General features: G+C 33.2%; 1 protein-coding gene across 2 annotated transcripts in view; it reads left to right on the forward strand.

Moving 5' to 3' along the window:
- The window catches only part of UBR1 (ubiquitin protein ligase E3 component n-recognin 1), a 104,812-nt gene that overhangs the window by 29,517 nt on the left and 54,100 nt on the right, over positions 1-21,195 (forward strand). For both annotated transcript variants that reach the window (XM_025038754.1, XM_006920448.3), the window contains 15 exons: positions 378-508; positions 2,461-2,599; positions 3,517-3,579; positions 3,768-3,891; positions 4,190-4,297; positions 4,980-5,068; positions 6,582-6,680; positions 7,699-7,856; positions 9,697-9,796; positions 10,326-10,454; positions 13,094-13,274; positions 15,257-15,318; positions 15,637-15,747; positions 16,428-16,493; positions 16,713-16,814. In XM_025038754.1, the coding sequence (XP_024894522.1) occupies positions 378-508; positions 2,461-2,599; positions 3,517-3,579; positions 3,768-3,891; positions 4,190-4,297; positions 4,980-5,068; positions 6,582-6,680; positions 7,699-7,856; positions 9,697-9,796; positions 10,326-10,454; positions 13,094-13,274; positions 15,257-15,318; positions 15,637-15,747; positions 16,428-16,493; positions 16,713-16,814 (1,662 nt within the window). The remainder of the gene's footprint in view (positions 1-377; positions 509-2,460; positions 2,600-3,516; positions 3,580-3,767; positions 3,892-4,189; positions 4,298-4,979; positions 5,069-6,581; positions 6,681-7,698; positions 7,857-9,696; positions 9,797-10,325; positions 10,455-13,093; positions 13,275-15,256; positions 15,319-15,636; positions 15,748-16,427; positions 16,494-16,712; positions 16,815-21,195) is intronic.

The raw sequence follows: 21,195 nt of genomic DNA on the forward strand, positions 1-21,195 counted from the left end.
TAATTCTCTGCCTTTCTTACAGAGTAGCTATGAGAATCAGTTGAAAGAAATTATGAAAAGATTTTGGTAAGCTATCAGAGATGACCAGTAGTTCTCTAATATTATCCTAAATAGGTTACTCAGAAAGGCGGAGAACATTCATAAGGGAGAACATTACTAAAAGGTTCTGTCTCCTTATCTTTCTGTTATCTCTAGCACCAACTTGGCCACAGGAATTAAGCTAAACTGATATGAATAGCAACCCTATTGAGGTCAACTTGTTTCATTCCTGGAAGATTATGTAATGAGCAAAACAATTATAAATTAATAACATTATCATCCTCATTCACTTATTTGTATACAGTGTTAGTAGTATATTTTTCTCTACTTTCTTACAGAATTTACGTTGTCCATTGAATGAAGAGATAATTGCCCAAGCCAGGAAAATATTCCCATCAGTGATAAAATACATTGTGGAAATGACTATATGGGAAGAAGAGAAAGAATTGCCTCCCGAACTCCAGATAAGGTGGAGAGATATTTCAAAAATTAGAAGTTTTAGCAGTGATTGTTTATATTGCAAAATAAGTTTTGGAAAAATGTTTTTTGTTGTTATTTACTGCTTAATTTATTATCATTATGAAAATTTTATAGAGAATTATCTCTTGGAAATACTTCCAAAATGTCCATTTATATGAGATACTCTTCTAGGCACTATACAGAAGTTAAGCCAAAAGAGCATAATCTGGAGCTTCTGATTTTTAAGAAAAAAACATTTTTGATGTCTTGTTCTAAATAATTTATAAGGACCTAACAGCCACTTATGCCAGTAGGGAACTAATTGCCCAGTTCAATACTGGCCTGGACCAACTTTGAGGTTCTCCAGAACAGTGTGTCTTTAGCCCAGGTCTTTATGATAAAAGTTTGATGGTGGAAACGAGGAGATAGCCCTTTGCCCTGTGCTTTCATATCTAGGATTATTTCAGTTGGAGGTATTTAACACTTTTAAGCCAAAACCCAGCAATTCCTAACAGTCGTGAATAAGTCTTTGAATGACCACAATATTTGCTCTTAACTTACAAATGCAAAAGGGAATTCCAGACCTCATATGAAGATACAGTTTGGGTCTTGTGGGAATTTTTTTTTATCAGTGTAACCTTAGGTCACAAAATTGCATCAGCAATATAAATACCATTTTTCTTTGAGTTTACTGGGTTTTTTGGTTTTATTTTAGAAGGAGAGAGAATTAAGACATTCAGTTTATGAAGACATTAAATGTGTTGTTTTGACTCTTGCTGGGTCAAACTGCTTGGGGAAATAAAGGTCATCAATGATTGTGTCCACAAAGGTTTTAATTTCAAATACGTGATAACATCAGTTAAATCCTTTAAGAAACATTGTGTCGGTAACATAATTTGGTTAGCAATCTGCCTATCTAAAAAGAGAGATTTGCTTGATTGTGCCTGTGTATGTAGGCAACATTGGACTTCAGATTCACAGATCTGAATTCTAGTCTTTCTCGTGGCATTGGAGAAGTCTTTTTGAGCTTCTTTATCCTAAGCTAAAGGAGACCCAAGAAAATCTGCCTCTTACAGTTATATGAGGATCAATAATTTTATTATAAAAGCATATCATAAACTGTTTGATAATAACACCTAAATTTGTGTAGCCCATGACAGCTGTTTTCACATATTTTATAAGATCCTCACTCTACTTTCAAATGTAGATATTATACTCTTCTTAAAGATGGAAGACACACTGTCATCTCAATAAGATTAAAAGCTTAAGTGACCTACGTGTTTATAAGGTCCCTCAGTTAAATGGTAGTTCTGGCCCTCTAAATTTAGACACTTTTAAAAAAACTTACATGCACTATAAAACCAGAAATATAAGATAAAACAAAGAAGACATAAAGGTAATTTTTAAATTCAATAAAAACTAACGGTTAATAAAATCTTACTATTTTTCATTGCCCGCTTGAAGGTTCTGAGTCTGAGGCCTATGTCCCTTTGTCATAAAGACACATGTGAGCTAAAGACACAATGTTCTGGAAAACCTTGAAGTAGGTCCAGGCCAATATTGAACTGGGCAATTAGTTCCCTACTAGGATAAGTGGCTGCTAGGTCCTTATAAATTATTTAGAACAAGACCCCAAAAATGTTTGGAGATTAGCAAGAGTTAAGCATAGTATTAGAAACATCCTGTCAGTAAATTGAGAGTAATAATTTACATCTAGAAGTAATTCTTAAAATAAGGGGAAAAACATAGAAAAGCTAATACTTTTATCAGGGTTTTTAAAATTTCATGGCACTATATCACTTAAAATAATTTCCTATTTCAGTATTACATTGGTATTTTCTTATATGTAAGAAAATACACAGTGCTGCTTCAGTATAGGTCTTATATTATTTTAGCCTATTTTTCACATTTTCCTTTGTTTATTTATTGCAGTGTCTAAGTGTATATCTTTTTTTTAAATAGGGAGAAAAATGAAAGATACTATTGTGTCCTTTTTAATGATGAACACCATTCATATGACCATGTCATATACAGTCTACAAAGAGCTCTTGACTGTGAGCTTGCAGAGGCCCAGTTGCACACTACTGCCATAGATAAAGAGGTTTGTGAGCTTCACTTGATTTGTTGTGCTGTCTTACATCAACTTCCTGGAAGTCAGATGTTAACAGAGCCCTTGCTAAGTGCCTTAGTATTGTGTTAGGTCCAGCCGTCCTCTTTACTTATTCATTATAGCCTAGGTAAATTGGTTAAAACTTGATTTTTCTGGCGTATATCATAGTTGTAGATAACTATAACTTTCCTCTTTTATTCTAAATAATTAGAAAGTTAATGTATTTGGCAAAGAATGATTAAGAATGTCAGCTCAACTTTAGTCTGTGTCTGTAATTATTTATTGAATAAATGAATAAATGCATGAATTACGAAAAGTTTATCATATCTGAGGTTTTAACATTATTAAAACTATTTTTAGAATATTATTGATTTATGGCTCAGCTTTTATTTAATATCCATCCAAAGCAAAATGTGTTCCTAGGTATATAGAAGGAATATTTAACCTACTTCTGTTCTTGAGAGGAATATAGTATAGTGGAAGAAGCAGTATGGTGTTAGTAATTAATATTGTGATCCTAAGGCTTGAGGAATCAATATCCTGGCCACACCTCTGACCCACTAGTGGACCTCAAGTGTGTTATAGAACAAGTGCTGAGGAACTTTAGGTTCGTTCATGAGAAGTATTTAAAACATATAGCAGGCGCTTAGTAAACCTAAGTTGTTATTATCAGGCAGGAAATCCAAAATCTTAAAGTATAGAAATTCTCTGCTAGTGGTATTGAATGTTCTGAAGCTACATATAGGTGTTAAACATTTGTTTATTTTCCAGGTATTTCCCAACTTTTGACTTTTAGGTAATCGACAAATGATTAATAATTAAGAGCTGATTAGGTCTCTGGGCTATATGTTACTTATTGATTGGGATTGTCATTCTACTACTTAATTCTCATGTTTGTCTATAATTAGGGTCGTCGAGCTGTTAAAGCAGGTGCTTTTTCTGCTTGCCAGGAAGCAAAGGAAGACATAAAGGTAATTTTCTGGATTAGGGACAGAGAAAATTTAAGAAAAATGCACATTATTAGAGCCTAGGTAGAATAACTACATTGTTGAAGTGGTTTGACATACTAAGTAAAGATAGGATTGAGGCATGTAGAGCCAGAGATTTGGAATTGCAAGGTTTTTTGTTTTTGTTTTTTTAAATATACTTTCATTTATAGAGTCATTCAGAAAATGTCTCTCAACATCCACTTCATGTAGAAGTATTACATTCTGAGGTTATGGCTCATCAGAAATTTGCTTTGCGTCTTGGCTCCTGGATGAACAAAATTATGAGCTATTCAAGTAAGCATATAGCCTGTTTTTCTTATTTCTCATAAAATGCTTTTTAAAAAAAATTTTTTAAATGTCATTGCATATAAAATAAGATTTCTCTCTTTTTCTGGTTTATACCTTTTGATTAATTTTCAGGAGTGTATTTCAAGTGCTGTAAATAATATTGGCTTTTGACTCTGATGTTGACAGAATTATTCTTGACATCAAGTGTGGGAAGATTAATGTTAATTCTTCTTATATGTTATAGAAAACATACTTTTAGGAGAAATTATAAGAATAAAAATTATGTGGCTTCATTTTTTTATAGGCGACTTTCGACAGATCTTTTGCCAAGCATGCCTTAGAGAAGAACCTGGCTCTGAGAATCCCTGTCTCATAAGCAGGTTAATGCTTTGGGATGCCAAGCTTTATAAAGGTAGGTAGATATTTGCTAATGCTGCTTGCCATTAAGCAAAGGGAGATTATGACCTTAAAGTAGAGTCATAATCTCCTTTGTTTATTAAGTCAGCGATCTTGATTATATTTTAAGGTAAGGTTAGCCAATCAATATGTATTCTTCTGTGTTAAAACCAGGGGTATTGCCTTTTTAATTACAGTTCCTTTTCATTTAGTCAGGGCAGGTAAAAAGAGTATATATATACACATATATATTTTATATACTTACATACATATATATATGTATTAATGTAATAGTACCCTTAAAGCTATGCTAATTTTCATTTTTAAAATCTAAACAAAGAACAAAAAGTAAAAGATGAAAGGAAGGCTAAAGGAGATGGAAAAGGGAAGATACAGAGTAAGAGTAGTTTTGAGTGAACTGGAATGAAAAGGATTAAAGGAAGGTTGAGAGAAGTAGAAAGAAATAAGATAAAGTGGTGATGGGGCACAGAAAAAGGGAAAAAGACCATATATATGTATTTTATATTATATTAAATATTAAGGTAATAAATGCTACTCATATTTGAGTCCTTGAGGTCTACCAGCATGTGAAATATTTTTATAATATTCGGCCACTTGTAATCACTGTAATGTTTGTTTGTTTGTTTGTTTGTTTTGCCTTGATGATACTCCCGTCTTCCCCCCAAAATGATCTATAGGTGCCCGTAAGATCCTTCACGAATTGATCTTCAGCAGTTTTTTTATGGAGCTGGAATACAAAAAATTCTTTGCTATGGAATTTGTGAAGGTAATTGTTTTTTATAAGTAGATATCAACAAACCAAAATAGAAAATGTTTTTGTAAATGAAGTAATGAAACAACAAGGATAATTTTGAGTCAAGAATTTAATTTTATGATTCATTTCTTTGTCAAACATTCTTTTATTTTCGCATTCAGTAGTAGGAAACAGTGGTCTGGAAGAGGAGATAGGTTAAAAATGACCTATTATTTGTCTAGATAGAGCAATAGGATATCACATTTATTCATTCTTCCTAATTATTTTCCTGTTAGTAAAATTATTACAAGAGTAGAAGTGACTAGTAGAAAGGCATAGCAGGGAAAAAGAACATATATAAATACTAAAGGGAGGCAGGAATTAGATTGTCAAGAGTTATACTAAACTGAGGCTGAAACGTAAAGATAAAACTTAGAGCTTTTATATATTGTTTTATTGATCTATTGTGTATTCTTTACATTGTTATATATTTTCTGTCTATCAAGTTAGTTTGCAAGATTACATAGAACAGGGACTTCTTTGAATCTCCCACTTTGCCTTATATAGTATATTCAATAAGTATTTGTTGGTTTTCTCTGATTTTGAGTTGCACGCAGTTTTTGTAAAACTGAAGACAGTACAAAGGTAGGACCCAGGATAGAACTGGAAGCAGAGAGTGACATAGTGATTATTGAAGGCATATGATACTGTGGCATAAGATACCTGCACTCCCTGGATTTTAGAAGTAGTTTGTTAAAAGTAAATAAGATATGTGGTTTCTTGAAAGGTGATGACAAATCAAGTTGTCAACTCTATTTTAAAACTTCAAAGAGGTGTAATATTGGATTATATGTAGGATCTGAAATGAAATTTTTTTCATATACAAAATCTGTTCTCCTTACTAAAATGATATTTTTCTGTATACTATGGTTACCTCTTAAACTTTGTGGTAATTCCGGTGGATAAAATTAAATACATAGCTTAAGGATCCAGCACTGTGCTTGATATATGACTGAATGTATTATTTTTGTTCTCCCAACATGTCAGAGTTGATTTTCAACTGGTATTCACCAATATGGATAAGAAGTTATGTACAGCCAGGATCTATTCTGTTTAAGGCTGGATTGAATCTGACTGCTTGGTTTTCTTAGTCATCAATTTTTAAATACTTGGAATATAGTCCCTGCCCTATATCGTTGGGATAGAATTTGCTAATGATTGCCCCAGATTCTGTTTGGAGAAAGGATATAACTGCACCATTTCAGTCCTCTCACTTTTGCTTGTTTGTGTGTTTTGTACATTTTGGTTTTTTTGTACTTCTCACTTACAGATCTACTAGATTGGATAGCTGAGTTCATGTTTGGTCTTTTGTTCATTATTCTCTTTCTAAAATATTTTTGTTGACCATATTATTTCCCTTAAGAACTGGAAATTATAACACTTTTCATCTTATACATAGAAACAAATTTGCAGCAGCTGTTAAAATTGAGATTTTAAGTTTTCAGTAGTCATTTATAATTGATTCTCTATTTATTATATCTTTCAGTATTATAAGCAGTTGCAGAAAGAATATATCAGTGATGATCATGACAGAAGTATCTCTGTAACTGCACTCTCTGTTCAGATGTTTACTGTTCCTACACTGGTATGTATTAATAATTTTTTTGTAATCTTTCTAAGTAAAACTTGTTTTGCTTTTTAAGTATTTTGCTTAGTATTGAATCAAAATAATGTCAGAATCACTATGTTGGGCTAATTCCATTTGGGAAGTTGAATAATACTTAAGTAGTATCTGCGTGTGAATGATACATTAGTGGTATCCCAAGACTAGATAACTTATGAATTGGGAATGATTGGCACTACCTTTGTCCTAAAGTTCTGATCCCCGCAAGTGAATTCCAGAGCTGGTTTCTCAGTTTCTAGAGTAATTTAGGAAGAACAGGGCCTTTTCAATACCAAAATAATTTTTTTACGATTTTTTGTTCTTTAGTTTTTGGTTCGTGGTGGGGGGGTAGGTGGGAGAGGGGGTGTGTGTGTGTGTGTGTGTGTGTGTGTGGCGGAGTAGATAGATTAAGGTGAAACAAAGCAGCAAGAGAGTATGACTGTCAAGCATTTGCGTGAGATATGGTGCTGCATGGGGATGGGAGGAAAGTGGAGGATTCTGTTTTGTTGTTGTTGTTGTTGGGAGGAGAGTGGAGGATTCTGTGTTTTGTTGTTGTTTTGTATACTTTTCCAATTTCTTCTGGACAGTTTGGCTAACTATTTCTGCTTTCCTGTTTCCAAGTCCAGAGAAAAGGATGGGGAAGAGACATTGGATTGGGAGTGAGGGGAAGGTGCAAGAATAAATAATAATGTTATAGAAGTCATGAAGTATATCTATGTTTGTTCTACTTTTGCTCATTGTGTGCTTACTGAAGGCAAACATTGTAGATAATCTGTGTAATAGGCTTGGGGTGTCCAGTCAGATGTTTTCTAGTTACTGAGGTATAAGGAATTTTTACTAGAAAATAATTTCTCAGAAATTGCTTTTCTGTGAAAATGAGGACTGTGATGTTCAGTAAACATATTAGAAATTACTTACTGACCAACTGAATGAACGAATATTGTAAGTTAATACTATAATGAGTTAAAACTAAAGACAATATTCTTGAAATACTGTACAGGCTCGACATCTTATTGAAGAGCAGAATGTTATTTCTGTCATTACTGAAACTCTGCTAGAAGTTTTGCCTGAGTACTTGGATAGGAACAACAAATTCAACTTCCAGGGTTATAGCCAGGACAAATTGGGAAGAGTATATGCTGTAATATGTGATCTAAAGTAAGTCATTGGAGACAAAAGGTGAGGGTACCTATTAAATACAGTGTACTTATTTGTTCTGTCTTATAAATAAACTTCTGATCTTTTTGATTAGATAGGATTCTCTTTATAATGAAAAGAAGTACAAAGAACTGTAAACTGTCTAATGTCAATAAGTGTTTTAAGCAGAGGCTTCTTATAGAGTTAAAACCAAGTTAATAAAGAAGGCACTGAGGAACTTAGGGTCTCTTGGAGTCACTAAATGAATCTCCATCATAATTACAACGTCTTCCACTCACTTCCACTCATGCACTTTGGTTCTTTTGTTCTTGTATAGATAGTCTCTTTGTGCATCATTTCAGATAATCTGCTTGGTTTGAATTATTTTTTAACTCCCTTTTTCGTACATATAAACCAAGTTATTTATATTCATCAGGGATTTCTTAAGTTTTTGTCCCTGCAGAGAATGGAGTTTCCTTTTAAACTAAAGTGGGAATCACATGATAGATCACATTTGAGATTGTTGGACCTAAAAGGAAATAAATTTCTATTTATTTTAGAAATCGATAGTGAATATTATAAGGGTTATGATAGCAATTCTTCAATAAAACATAAACTTAAAATTATTTTCTTTTAAGAATATATTAGGATGAAATATATTTCATTTTGTTTGTTATTTAAAATAAAGAGCTCCAAGATATATATAATTATTTATTTCTAGCACTTAGAGGAACAAAAATCAATCTAATTTTGTCTACTTCCTCTACTGAGCATGCAGAGTATAGAGAGGTAGAAACAAATAGGCTTCCAAACCAACCTAGAAATATATTTAAAAAATACATTTGATTTCTAGAAGTATGCATTGGATCCTTGATATTACTGAGGAAAATGCTTCCAGACCGTTTCAAATTCCTCAATTTCTAAATATGATTTTGACATATAAATTAAAATTCTGCAAATTGTTTTATCGCATCTTTAGTACAAGTAGAAATGGTGACTGAATTCTGTAGTAAGTCAGCATTTAGCCAGTGGGAGTCATAAATTATACATAAATTACATGTTATGCAAAACAGACAAACAAAATACACAAAACTCCAAGTGGCAGTATTTATTTATTTATAGTTATATATTATATTATAGAGACATTGGTTAACGAAATTCAGTAAGTTTCAGGTGTACAATTCAACAGTAAGGCAAATGGCAGTATTTAAATTATCAGTGTAGTCATTTACAAATCTCTGGCCATTGCACACACAGCAGCAACAACAAAGGGATTGAGTCTTCTTAAGACCAAACTACTTTACGCGTTGCAAATTTTCTAGAATTCTCATGCCTGCACGCCTTTGAGGGGAAAAATGTATAATTTTAGTGTACAATAAATATTTTATAGTTTATAAAATATTCTGAAAGAGTTGGTTTATAGAAACAGCATACATCCTGCATATGCAGTTTTTTAAAATTAATTAATTAATTCTTTTTATGGTGACATTGGTTAACGAAATCCAATAAGTTTCAGCTGTATGACATATGCAGTTTTGAGGCTGAAGGTATTTCAGCTGGCCCTTTGGGCAAAGTCGTAGAAAATCTGTACTATGGTTATCCAATTGTGACAGGCTAAGTTGCTTCTAGGTTCACTTAATCAGACTAACTACTGAGTAGGGAAGTCAAGCTTAGTTTTGACTTCTGCCTCTTTTAGAGAGTTCACATTTTACTGGTATAATTCTAGCTCTTCCCAGAGCTTCTAATTATTGTAAGAAATTAGAATCTCTAATTTTGATGCATTAACATTGTTTATAGCCCTTGAGAACCTTAAAATTATCTCAAAATAAGTAAAATATTTCTTTGTCTCTTAAAATTATAGGTATATCCTGATCAGCAAGCCCACAGTATGGACGGAAAGATTAAGAATGCAGTTTCTTGAAGGTTTTCGATCTTTTTTGAAGATTCTTACCTGTATGCAGGTATGATATAGTTCTTCTGTTTATCAGTAAGATATATTTATTTTTAAAAATGTAACCCCCAGTCTTTAATTTTTTTTTAGCAAATTGTGGATTTTATTTGAAGAAAGATATATCTAGCAAAGTGGAAATAAAATTTAAAAACTGCCTGATCCTGCTTTAATAGATCTTTCTATCTACCTTAGTTAAGTATGGCTATTGTTATTAATGTTATTGATTGCTTACCATGTGATACTGTAGTAAGCATGCATTATCATGCATTATCTCTTGAGCCTCATAGCAATCTTATGAGATACTTACTATTACTATTCCCCTTTATACATATAAAGGAATTGCAGCTTAGCAATAATTTGACCAGAGACACACAGTGAGAAAATGACAGAGCTGGGATTTGAACCCATGCATTCTGACTAGTATAACAGCCATGTTAAAAAGCTGTGCATATATGTGTGTGAATCTTGACAATTTTTTATATATTTTACCAGTGGAGGAGCAAAGAAAGTGCCCATATGTGCCCACTCTTTTTTTGCAGGGAATGGAAGAAATTAGAAGGCAGGTTGGGCAACACATAGAAGTGGATCCTGACTGGGAGGCTGCTATTGCTATACAGATGCAATTGAAGAATATTTTACTCATGTTTCAAGAGTGGTGTGCTTGTGATGTAAGTAAAAGTTTTAGTAGGGGCAGTGCCTTTTAAAGTGCTCTTATAGTTAATAATGTAGTTTTATGTTGCAACTTTCTTGATGTGAAGTTTTATTCCTTAAGTAGTTTCTTATATATTTGAATTTGTCTCAATAAATTTAGGAGAAAAATATAGTTTTTCACACTTAATTCGAAAATATGCTCTATGGTAGTTTAATTTACCTTTGGGAATATAGGGGTTTAAATAATATAACACATTTATTTATTTATGTATGTATTATTTCCTTGGACATAAATATAAATAATATGAAAATTAGGACCACATAGATTTTTAAATATTCCAGCAATGGAGAGGGGTGGTTATTTATTCAATTAAGTGCTTTGTTATATGTTAAACCATTAAAATTAATTTCAAAATATAGAACCAATGTATTTCCTTAAGGATTAGTTTTAGAGCATAACTCTCTTTAAACACACAATCCTACCTACTCTAGATTCTCTTTTGTGAATATTCTATTCTGAGAAAATTGACATTATCTGAGTCAAATTTTTTCCTCTTCTCCAGTTTCTCTCTACCTCTCACCATAGTCTTTTCACTAAGTTTCTCCATATCTTCATCATTGGTCTCTTTCTTTTCATCTTTTTCTTTCTGAAACTAATGTCTCTACCTAGGCGCTTTGTCTCAATCCATATTACTTATTGGAGTTGCCTCCTCAGTTGTCTTTTCTGGTGTTTCCCACTCTTTCATTCATCTGTCTATAAATACACAGGACTCCCTTATCTTTGAAAACAAGAATAAAAGCCCCCTACTTGTCTGTACTGCTTCTGTGAACTGTATTCTCTCTCTTTTTTGCTTTATTCCATCACCAGCAGTATGTCACAGGTTCAGAGTGGCAGTCTTACTCACAGACACAAAAGACCTTAATGTAGCACAGTAGCTTTAAAGAACAATAAGGACAGGAAATATTGTCCAGCAACTAGCCACAGCACATATTTTTTGGCTCCCCTCATTCTTCTGGAGGACATACATAATTGTTGGAAGTGAGGGCAGAGTGTCTGTTGTTTATCTTTACATCTTCCAAACCTTCTTTATTTACTATTGTTACTCTTTAGCTTTTAAAACCTCTTTAGAGTCTGGAGTCCGCACTTATCAATTGACAGGAACTGCTTTTTGAATTTCAAAGGATCTATTTAGTAACCAAATTCAGAGGTCTTCTCTAAGTACCAATCTTCTGTAAAAAAATGTCTGTAGCATTGTATTTTGTTGAATATCTTAACCTTTTTGAAATTTTCTTTCCTTCTGATTTTCACAAACCTGTATTATCCTAGGATTTCTATTGTGACTATTCATTTCACAATAGTGATTGCCACTTTCCTCCCAATTCCTTTTGCCTACTAAATGAGACATCCCCAATATACTCTTCTCTTTCTTACAGATCTTTTATTTCTGCCACCTCAATTAAAACTTCATAGAGATGACTGTCCCAAGCTATAATATCACTTTTGTTTGTGTGCTAGACTTTCTAGCTTAGATCTTACACTTATATTTCAAACTCAGAATATATAAAATTGATTTGTCATCATTTCCTTCTACTTCCAACTTGCATTTTCTCTTCTTGACTTCCCTTGTTTTATTAATGATACTCTGATTCATGCATACATCCATATAGGAAGTCTCAGAGTCATTACATTCTCTGTTAAATTTTAACAGATCTTTGGATAGGAAAATAAGTTCTATGTTCATATAAGATTGGGAAATGCTAGGTTGAACAAAATCAAGCAGGAATTTTTTAAGACACAACTTCTCAAACCCTTTAATTATGTGCAGATTTCTAAGACAGCATTACTTTTTCAAGATAAAATCAGTATGATAAACACTGTCTTAAAAAGTGACCTTTGACTCCTCCCTTCCTGCCACACTCACGCAGATTTGGATCTTTCTTATCCTAAATTTTTTTCAATAATCCTCTTATTTCCTATGGGTTCATTCTTTTTTGCCCTGACTTCCCCTACTCTAGTTAAGACTTTTATCACCTTACACTTCGACTTTGTGGTAATCTTATTGGTTTCCTTGGTTCCTAATATTACCCTCTCTACTCTGTCATCATCAGTGACACCCTGAAGAAGTGCATTGAGACACTATCAATGTATTCACATGCCAATGTCAAGGCATGCTTCTAGTTTAATTGTGCATTAATCTCATCCATAAACCTTTTGATTTATCTGATTTTATTCCTCTCCACTGCCTGAACAGGAGTTGTACTTCCCTTTATTTCTTTATCTTTGTTTACAGTGCCACCATTTCCTTATATTTTCCCCACTTAAATTCTGCATATTCTTTAGACCCCAGTCAAAAGTTGCTTTCACAAATGTCTTCTCAGTTATTTGTGATTCTTTTTTTTTTTTTCCCTCTTAGAGTAATTTCTATTATTTACGTGGTACTTGCAATTTTTCACTTTGATTGTGTTTGTGTGTGTCTGTCTGTCCATCCGTCTGTCTGTCTTTTTGATAGTCTGGTATTTCCTACTGGTTTGCAGATCCTGTAGAAGTAGCCCTAGTAATACATATAACAATTTCGTGCTTATATTTAGTATTTACTGAATGAGGCAGTAAAGTAGATAATTTGTCAATTTATTCACATTTTTATTTTCCTTTTAGGAAGAACTCTTACTAGTGGCTTATAAGGAATGTCACAAAGCTGTGATGAGGTGTAGTACAAGTTTTATGTCTAGTAGCAAGATAGTAGTACAATTATGTGGTCATACTTTGGAAACTAAGTCCTACAGAGTATCTGAAGATCTTGTAAGCATACATCTGCCACTCTCTAGGACTCTTGCTGGTGAGTGTTTATGTTTTGCCTGTTTCTATTAACTTTGTTTTCTAGATGTTAGAGTAGTAGAATCATTTCTATTTTTGTTGTGTGCTCAATATGTACGGACATACTCAGATCCTGCAGTTAAGAGCTGTCACCAGAACATCTAAGGATGCTGATTTACCCGGGTCTTTTTATCTGGGTCAAGTAATGGATTCTTATAATACACACTTAAAGACTAACTTGGTTACTCCTCTTCGACTCAAATTTAATTATAGTAAAATCTTGCTGCTGATTTTTACTCTTTTCTGCATGATTTTCAGCATGTTGTATGTCACTGTTTCATTCACCACTGAAAGAAAAAAATAATAGATTTTCTTTAATCATTTTTTGATTTGCATTTTCATGTAAATTGGTCCTGTCAAAATTTTTTTTTTTAGCAATTTTATGGAAATATATGTATTTATATTTTAATTGTGGTAAAGTATACATAACAGAAAATTTACCATTTTAACTATTTTAAGTGTACAGTTTTTGTGACATTAAGTACATTGTTATTGTGCAGTATTACTACCATCCACCTCCAGAATTTTTTTCATCTTCCCAAATTGAAATTCTGTACCTATTTGACACAACTCCTCATTCCCCACTCTTGCAGTCTCTGGCAACCACCATTCTACTTCCTATCTCTATGACTTGACAAGTCTAGGTACCTCATGTAAGTGAAATCATACACATATCCTTTTATAACTGACTTATTTCACTTAGCATAATGTTCTCAGAAGTTATCCATATGGTAATATGTATCAAAATTTTCTTCCTTTTTAAAGTCGAGTAATACTCCATAATATGTATGTACCACATTTTGTTTATCCATTTATTCACCAATGGATGCTTCTGTTTCCACCTTTTGGCTATTATGAATAATGTTGGTATGAACACAATGTAGATATATCTGTTTGAGCCCTTGTTTTCAATTCTTTGTGGTATATACCCGTAAGTGGAATTGCTGAATTTTAAGATAATTCTCCTTTTTAATTTTTTGAGGAACTGCCATACTGTTATTCATATCAGCAGCTGTACCATTTTACATTGCCATCAAGCACAAAGATTCCAATTTCTCCATATCCTCACCAACACCTGTTATTTTTTGTGTTTTTAATAGCCTTCCCGAGTATGAAATGGTATTCCATTGTGGTTTTGATTTGCATTTCCCTAATTATTTGTGATATTGAGCATCTTTTCCTGTGCTTATAGACCATGTATATATCTTCTTTGGAGAAATGTCTATTCAAGTTCTTTGTCTTTTTATTTTTGTATTTTTTTTCCTTTGTCTTTTTAAATCAGATGTATTTGTTGTGGTTGAGTTGTTGGAGTTCTTTATATTTTCTAGGTTTTAGCTGCTTATTAGATACACAACTTACAAATATGTTCACCCATCCTGTGGGTTGCCTTTTCACTCTGTTCATAGGGTCCTTTTATGAGCAAAAGTTTTTGATTTTGTTGTAGTTAATTTATTTTTTCTTTGGTGATTTGTGCTTTGGTGTTACATATCCAATAAATTATTGTCAAATCTAATATCATGAAGCCTTTTTCCTATGTTTTCTTGTAAGAGTTTTATAATTTTAGCTCCTGTGTTTAGGTCTTTGGTTCATTTTTAATTTTTGTAAATGGTATAATTGACGTGCGATTTTATGTTGCTTCTTTTTTTATAAAAAAAATACTTAGATAAGCTTTCATTTCTTTTGATGCTTGGTTAAGAGCAGAATAAGCATATCTTGAGAGACAACATATTTTATATAATGTACAAGCACACCTCGTAAAGTGTAGGATCTTAAATATGTTAATAACACTTTCAAAATGAGAAATCAAAAGTTTGCATTCTAAGTTATCATTTCTAAAATGTATATTTAAATCTAGCAAGTTTCCAAACTTGATGAATTAAACTAGGCAACAAATTAACTGGGTTTATTGCTTTCTCATTTTTCTTCTTTTTTTTTAACCTTTAGGTCTTCATGTGCGTTTAAGCAGGTTGGGTGCTGTTTCAAGATTGCATGAATTTGTGCCTTTTGTAAGTGACTCTCTCTTAAATGTGGATTTGCTTATACCCTATTCCAACCATCTCTTGGTTGATTAGTGGGAAGAAAAGTAACATTTTGAAACCCACCTGAATAATTCCCATTTACTAATTTTACATATATATGTGTGTGTGTGTGTGTGTGTGTGTGTGTATATATGTTACATTGAAATCTGAATCACAGGGACTTAAGAGTCATCTAGTTCAAGCCCTTCCATTTTACAGATTTGAAAAATGAGGAGTATATAGTACCATAATTTTGAGACACATCGAAACCTAAGAATTAATGAAATTGACTTCACCCTATTTCAGGAGGACTTTCAAGTAGAGGTTCTAGTGGAATATCCTTTGCGTTGTCTGGTATTGGTTGCCCAGGTTGTTGCTGAGATGTGGCGAAGAAATGGGCTTTCTCTCATTAGCCAGGTATGTCAAGGCCAATTATTCATTTATGAATGTGTTCATTTTCTGATTGTTTTTTCTTTTATATAATTTTACTTTAAGTGCCTGGATTTTGCTGACTATATGCTTTCTGTTTTCTTGTATAAAATCGGAAATGAAAGTTCTATTTTTTATCCTATTGAGTGGATAGATTAGGTGAAAGCTGGTAGTACTACTAGAAACCTGCCTATTAAGATAGATCTTTTCTGAAGATTACCTCCCTTGGGAACCTGTAATCTTTCTACCACCTGACTTAGTTGAAGGCCACTTTATAATTTTTCCTTCTGTTTTAGAGCAAATAAGAAGTGCTTTTTCTTCTTCTGGTCTTGTAAATGTACTCCTTGGGGGGAAAATGGTATTATGATTGATTGTAGAAATTGATTTACTTTATTGAAGTGGGTATTTTAAACTTAGAGGAAATATTTTTGTTACACATGTTGAGAGTAATAACTAGAGCATTTTTAACTCTGAAGTATTTTCTTGCCATATTATCTTACTTTATGCTTATAAGTCCCTTAAAATGATTTGTAGAGTAACAACTTTTTTAATACTAAGGAGTTCTTGAGTTTTCTGGTGCAGAGAAAGTTTTAAGAATAGGTTTTGTTGAGAATTCTGTTCAAAATAAAATAATTCTTTTAGCTTCCATCCTATCTTTTATTTTATAGGTGTTTTATTACCAAGATGTTAAGTGCAGAGAAGAAATGTACGACAAAGATATCATCATGCTTCAGGTACCTATTTAAATTACTTCTGATAGTTATGTCTTAACCCTTCTCCTTAGATTCATCGTAAAAAGAGAAAATATTGTAATTATTTTTAAGTTTATTAAATTTTTCTCATTGTTAAAATATGGTATTATAGAAATGGAAGAGACTACTATATTATCTTCTATAAACCTAATGTTTCTTCATTTAATACACTAGAACCATGATGCTGTATTTCTTTCATAGATTGGTGCATCTTTGATGGATCCCAACAAATTCTTGTTATTAGTACTTCAGAGGTATGAACTTGCTGATGCTTTCAACAAGACCGTATCCATAAAAGACCAGGTAAGTAACATAAACTGATATGCAAATCAATTCCAAAGGAAATATTGTTAACAATTTTAATCATATTTAAGATTTTTATTCTCTTCGTCTATCTACAAAAATAACAGATACATATAATATGCATATGTATTTACATATATATACATATATTCTTTTTACTCTATAAAAATTAGAATATATAGATTAACAAAAAGGAAAAATATGAAACACTGCCTCCTAGAAGTGATCATTGAAAGTTTTGGTGTCTTATTTTTAAAGAAAAATTGGTTCATTCGTATATACTATTTAGTAATTTGCTTCCTGTGCTTAATGAAATATTCTGATAGATTTTTTTATCACTAAATAAATGCACAATTACATCATCACTTTTTACATGATCATTTTTAATGGCTGTATAGTATTACACTGTATCAGTATATTTGTACTTTAGTCCCTTATTGCTGAAGAGGTTTTTCTAGTTTTTTGGTTTTATAAACATCTCTGTACATCAAGGTTTAACACTTACCAATTATTTTGTTAAGATAAATTCTTACAAGTGGATTTGCTGGAGGAAAGAATCTGTTCTTAAGACTCTCAATACATGTCAGAATGCTCTCAGAAAAGTTACTCTGATTTAAGCTCTCTCTAGCAGTGTATATATCTTTTTTTGCCTTTCTGGACTGTGTACTTATTAAGGCATATATTCAGATGTTCTGAATTATCTTTTAACACTGCACTGCACATAATTTGGCACCCACAAAAAACAAACTGCAAGAATGGAATGCTTTAGTAACAGTCAACTGCGACAAAAGAAATTTAACAAACAGGCTAAAAATGTGAGCTTCCTTTGAAAATGCAAAACAGTAATCACAATTAAAAAAAAACTTTGGCAAATAAATATGAATTTCAAAAATGATACTACAAAATAGCATTCTTAAATTACATATAAAGTTAGAATTGGTAAAACAGTAATTGTTTCCTTTTTAACAATAGTACCAATTGACCTTTGTATGGGCCAAGAGGTTAAATTGAATATAATAAATAGGTACTTAGATAGCAAATAGAAAATAAATTTCTACTATTTTATTGATGAAATTAAAAATAATAATAATGGTGTATACTTTTTTGGTAATAAAAGTCTAAGGGAAAGAATGGATTTTTTTTTGTTGTTATAATATGTTACTTAATTTTGAGGTTCGATGTTAGTGTTCCCTAACATCCAATTGATTGCAAATGTTTTTTTATAAAAACCCTTAGCTACTAGAGCCATACAAAGACAGGCTGTTGGCTGGATTTTGCCCGCTAGCTACGTAGAGATTGCTAATCATTGTATTAGATCCTTGAGAGAAGACCAGCAAAGCACTGTCCATGAAAGAGTAAATAATAGTTAACCAGTAATATCCCTTGATTACTGCTTTCCATGTGTCGTTACTGGGTCCTGGTACTGAGTTAGATGGCACTGGTATTTTTTATTCTTTGTTGATCTGATAGGTGAAAGATGGTGTTTCATTTTCATTTGTAGTTCTTTAATTATCAGTGGAGTTGACCATGTTTTTATGATTTATTAGCCTTCCCCACTTTTTGTTAATGAATCGTTTGTTCCTACCTTTTACCCTTTTTCTGTTTTTATAAGAGTTTCCTATTTAGTATTTATTGTATTTGTTACATTTTTCACAGTTTGTAATTTGTCTCATGGAGTTTTGTCACATCTTCATTGTTTTAATATTTGATACCAGTTTAAAAATTAGCTCTTACGAAAAAAAATTATAGAGGCTTTGTTCATTCCTCTTGCGACCAAATCAAAGTTGTGATGGAAACATGGAGCAAACAGCAAGCAGAGTTGCCTGGGATCTAGATGAACAGAAGCATTACAACTAGGGAGAAAAATAAGAAATCACCCTGCAATGGTAGAAGGTAGGAGAGGATGAAGACGTGAGGCTGCCCTCCCAAGAGACTGAGTGGGTCAGAAGCTATGGCAGCACAACCGGCAGCTGCAGACGCCTCTGAAAGGGGCCAAGTCTGCGAGCAGAATTGCATGGTAATGGACCTGCTCGCTCTGAGCACCAGCTCCGGGTCAGCTGCTTGGAGGACACCAGGGACTTACAGGGGACAGTGAGTTGTCATTTGCCAGAGGCGACACTCTCTCCCAGGCAGAAGTCCTGGTGGTATCCATTGTTCCTCTCTCACACCCCCAACCCTCCCAGTGTGTGGACGCAGCGCCGCCATAGCTGAGACATTATCGAGTTGGATAACAGGTTGCTCGGCCCAGAGGATTCCCTGAATCTCCACTTCCCCCAACTCACAGTCCTACCCAAGCTACATCCATTTGTGTACTTGATGAGTCTGGTACTCCTTGCTGAGCCAACTCCAGGACTCACACTGGTGGCAGTGGACCGCAGTTTCTGGCGTGGCTTCTTGAGGCAACTATAAACACATTATCTGTGAATTGCTTGCTGAATGTTAACAGGTGGCCCCAGAGGGGCACAGGCTGGGGCTAAACTTGGCCTGCAGCTGAACCCCTCTCAGGACTGTGCCACTGGACACCTACTACACAATGCTACACTAAGACCGGGAGACTTAGGAGCTTTGCTTAGTACATAGAAACAGACACAGAAAGGCAGCCAAAATAGGAAGACAAAGAAACAGAAACCATATGAGAGAACAAAACAGAGATCCAGGAATAATGGAGTCAAGCAATCTAATAGACGCAGAGTTCAAAACACTGGTTATAAGGATGGTCAGTGAATTTAGGGGAAGAGTAGATGAACTCAGTGAGAACTTTAACAAATAGATTAAAAAAAAAACAAACATAAAAATAGAAATGGAAATTATAAAAGGGAACCAATCAGAAATGAACAACACATTATCTGAGATGAAGAGTATATTGGAATCAACAGAGTGAATAAAGAAGAGAATCAAATGACCTATATAGAGGATGGGGGAGCCAAGGACAGTCGCTCAGAACAGCAAAAAAAAAGAAGCCAAGACTATAGTAATAATTTAAGAAGCGTATGAGACACAATTAAATGTAAAAATATCTGTGTCATAGGGGTACCTGAAGGAAAACAAGACATTGAAGAGCTATTTGAAGAAATAATGATGGAAAACTTCCCTATCCTGGTGAAAGAAATAGACATACAACCCCAGGAACCTCAGAGAGTCCCAAAAAAGATGAACCCAAAGAGACCCACACCAAGACCGATCATAATTAAAATGCCAAAGTATAAATACAAAAAGAGAATCTTAAAAGCAGCAAGAGAAAAGCAGTTAGTTACCTACAGGGGAGCACCCATAAGACTGGTAGCTGATTTCTCAAAACTATGCAGGACAGAAGGGCTTGGCACAAAATATTCAACGTGATGAAAACCTAGGATCTACAACCAAGGATACTTTATCCAGCAAAGCTATCATTTAGAGTCGAAAGATAAAGAGCTTCCCAGACAAAAATAAGCTAAAGGAATTTATCAACACCAAGCCAGTATTATAGGAAATGTTGGAGGGATTTCTTTAAGAAGAAAAAACATGTATCAGAAACATGAATAAAGAATGGTAATAACTACATTCCTATCAACAAGTACCTCAAATGGAAAAGAATTAAGTACTCCAACCAAAAGATAGAGTAGCTGAATAGATAAGAAAACAAGACCCTTACATATGCTGCCTACAAGAGACTCACTTCAGATTAAAAGACATACAGAGACTGAAAGAAGGGGATGGAAAAAGATATTGCCTTGATGGACCTAGAGGGTATTACGCTGAATGAAGTAAGTCAGGTAGAGAAAGACAAGTATCACATAATTTCACATACATGTGGAATCTAAAGAACAAAATAACAAAAATGAAAGTAAACTCATAGATACAGAGAATATTTTGAGGGGTACTAGATAGGAGGGGGGTTTGAGGAAGATGGTGAAAAAGGGCAAAGGGATTAAGGAGTACAAAGCGATAGTTACAAAATAGACATGGAGATATAAAGTGTAACATAGGAAAATAGTTAATAATGTAATATATATGTAGGAGGAAGAGGGGTACTAGATTTTAATGGGGTGATCACTTTGTGAGTTTTGTAGATCTCTAATCACTATGCTATACAACTGAAACTAATAAACCACTATATGCCAACTATGATTTTAAAACCTTATCAAATTGTGCAATGTAAATACGAGCAACTAATTGTCTATTATATTTTAATAAAGCCAGAAAAAAAAAGTAGCTCTTGACTACTTTGAATTTATGAGTCACATTATTTTATTCTTTCAAATTAGGAATCATTTGCCAAGGACCAAAGAATAGTATATAAAATGCAAAGTAATTTTTAGTGATGTTTTATACTTAGTGAAAATGAATATGTAATTTACTACAGTGCTTAAACAAGAGGTGTTTTAGAGAAGGGTACTCTCAC

The sequence above is a fragment of the Pteropus alecto genome, unplaced genomic scaffold, assembly GCF_000325575.1.
Source record: "Pteropus alecto unplaced genomic scaffold, ASM32557v1 scaffold86, whole genome shotgun sequence".
Lineage (NCBI taxonomy): Eukaryota > Metazoa > Chordata > Mammalia > Chiroptera > Pteropodidae > Pteropus > Pteropus alecto.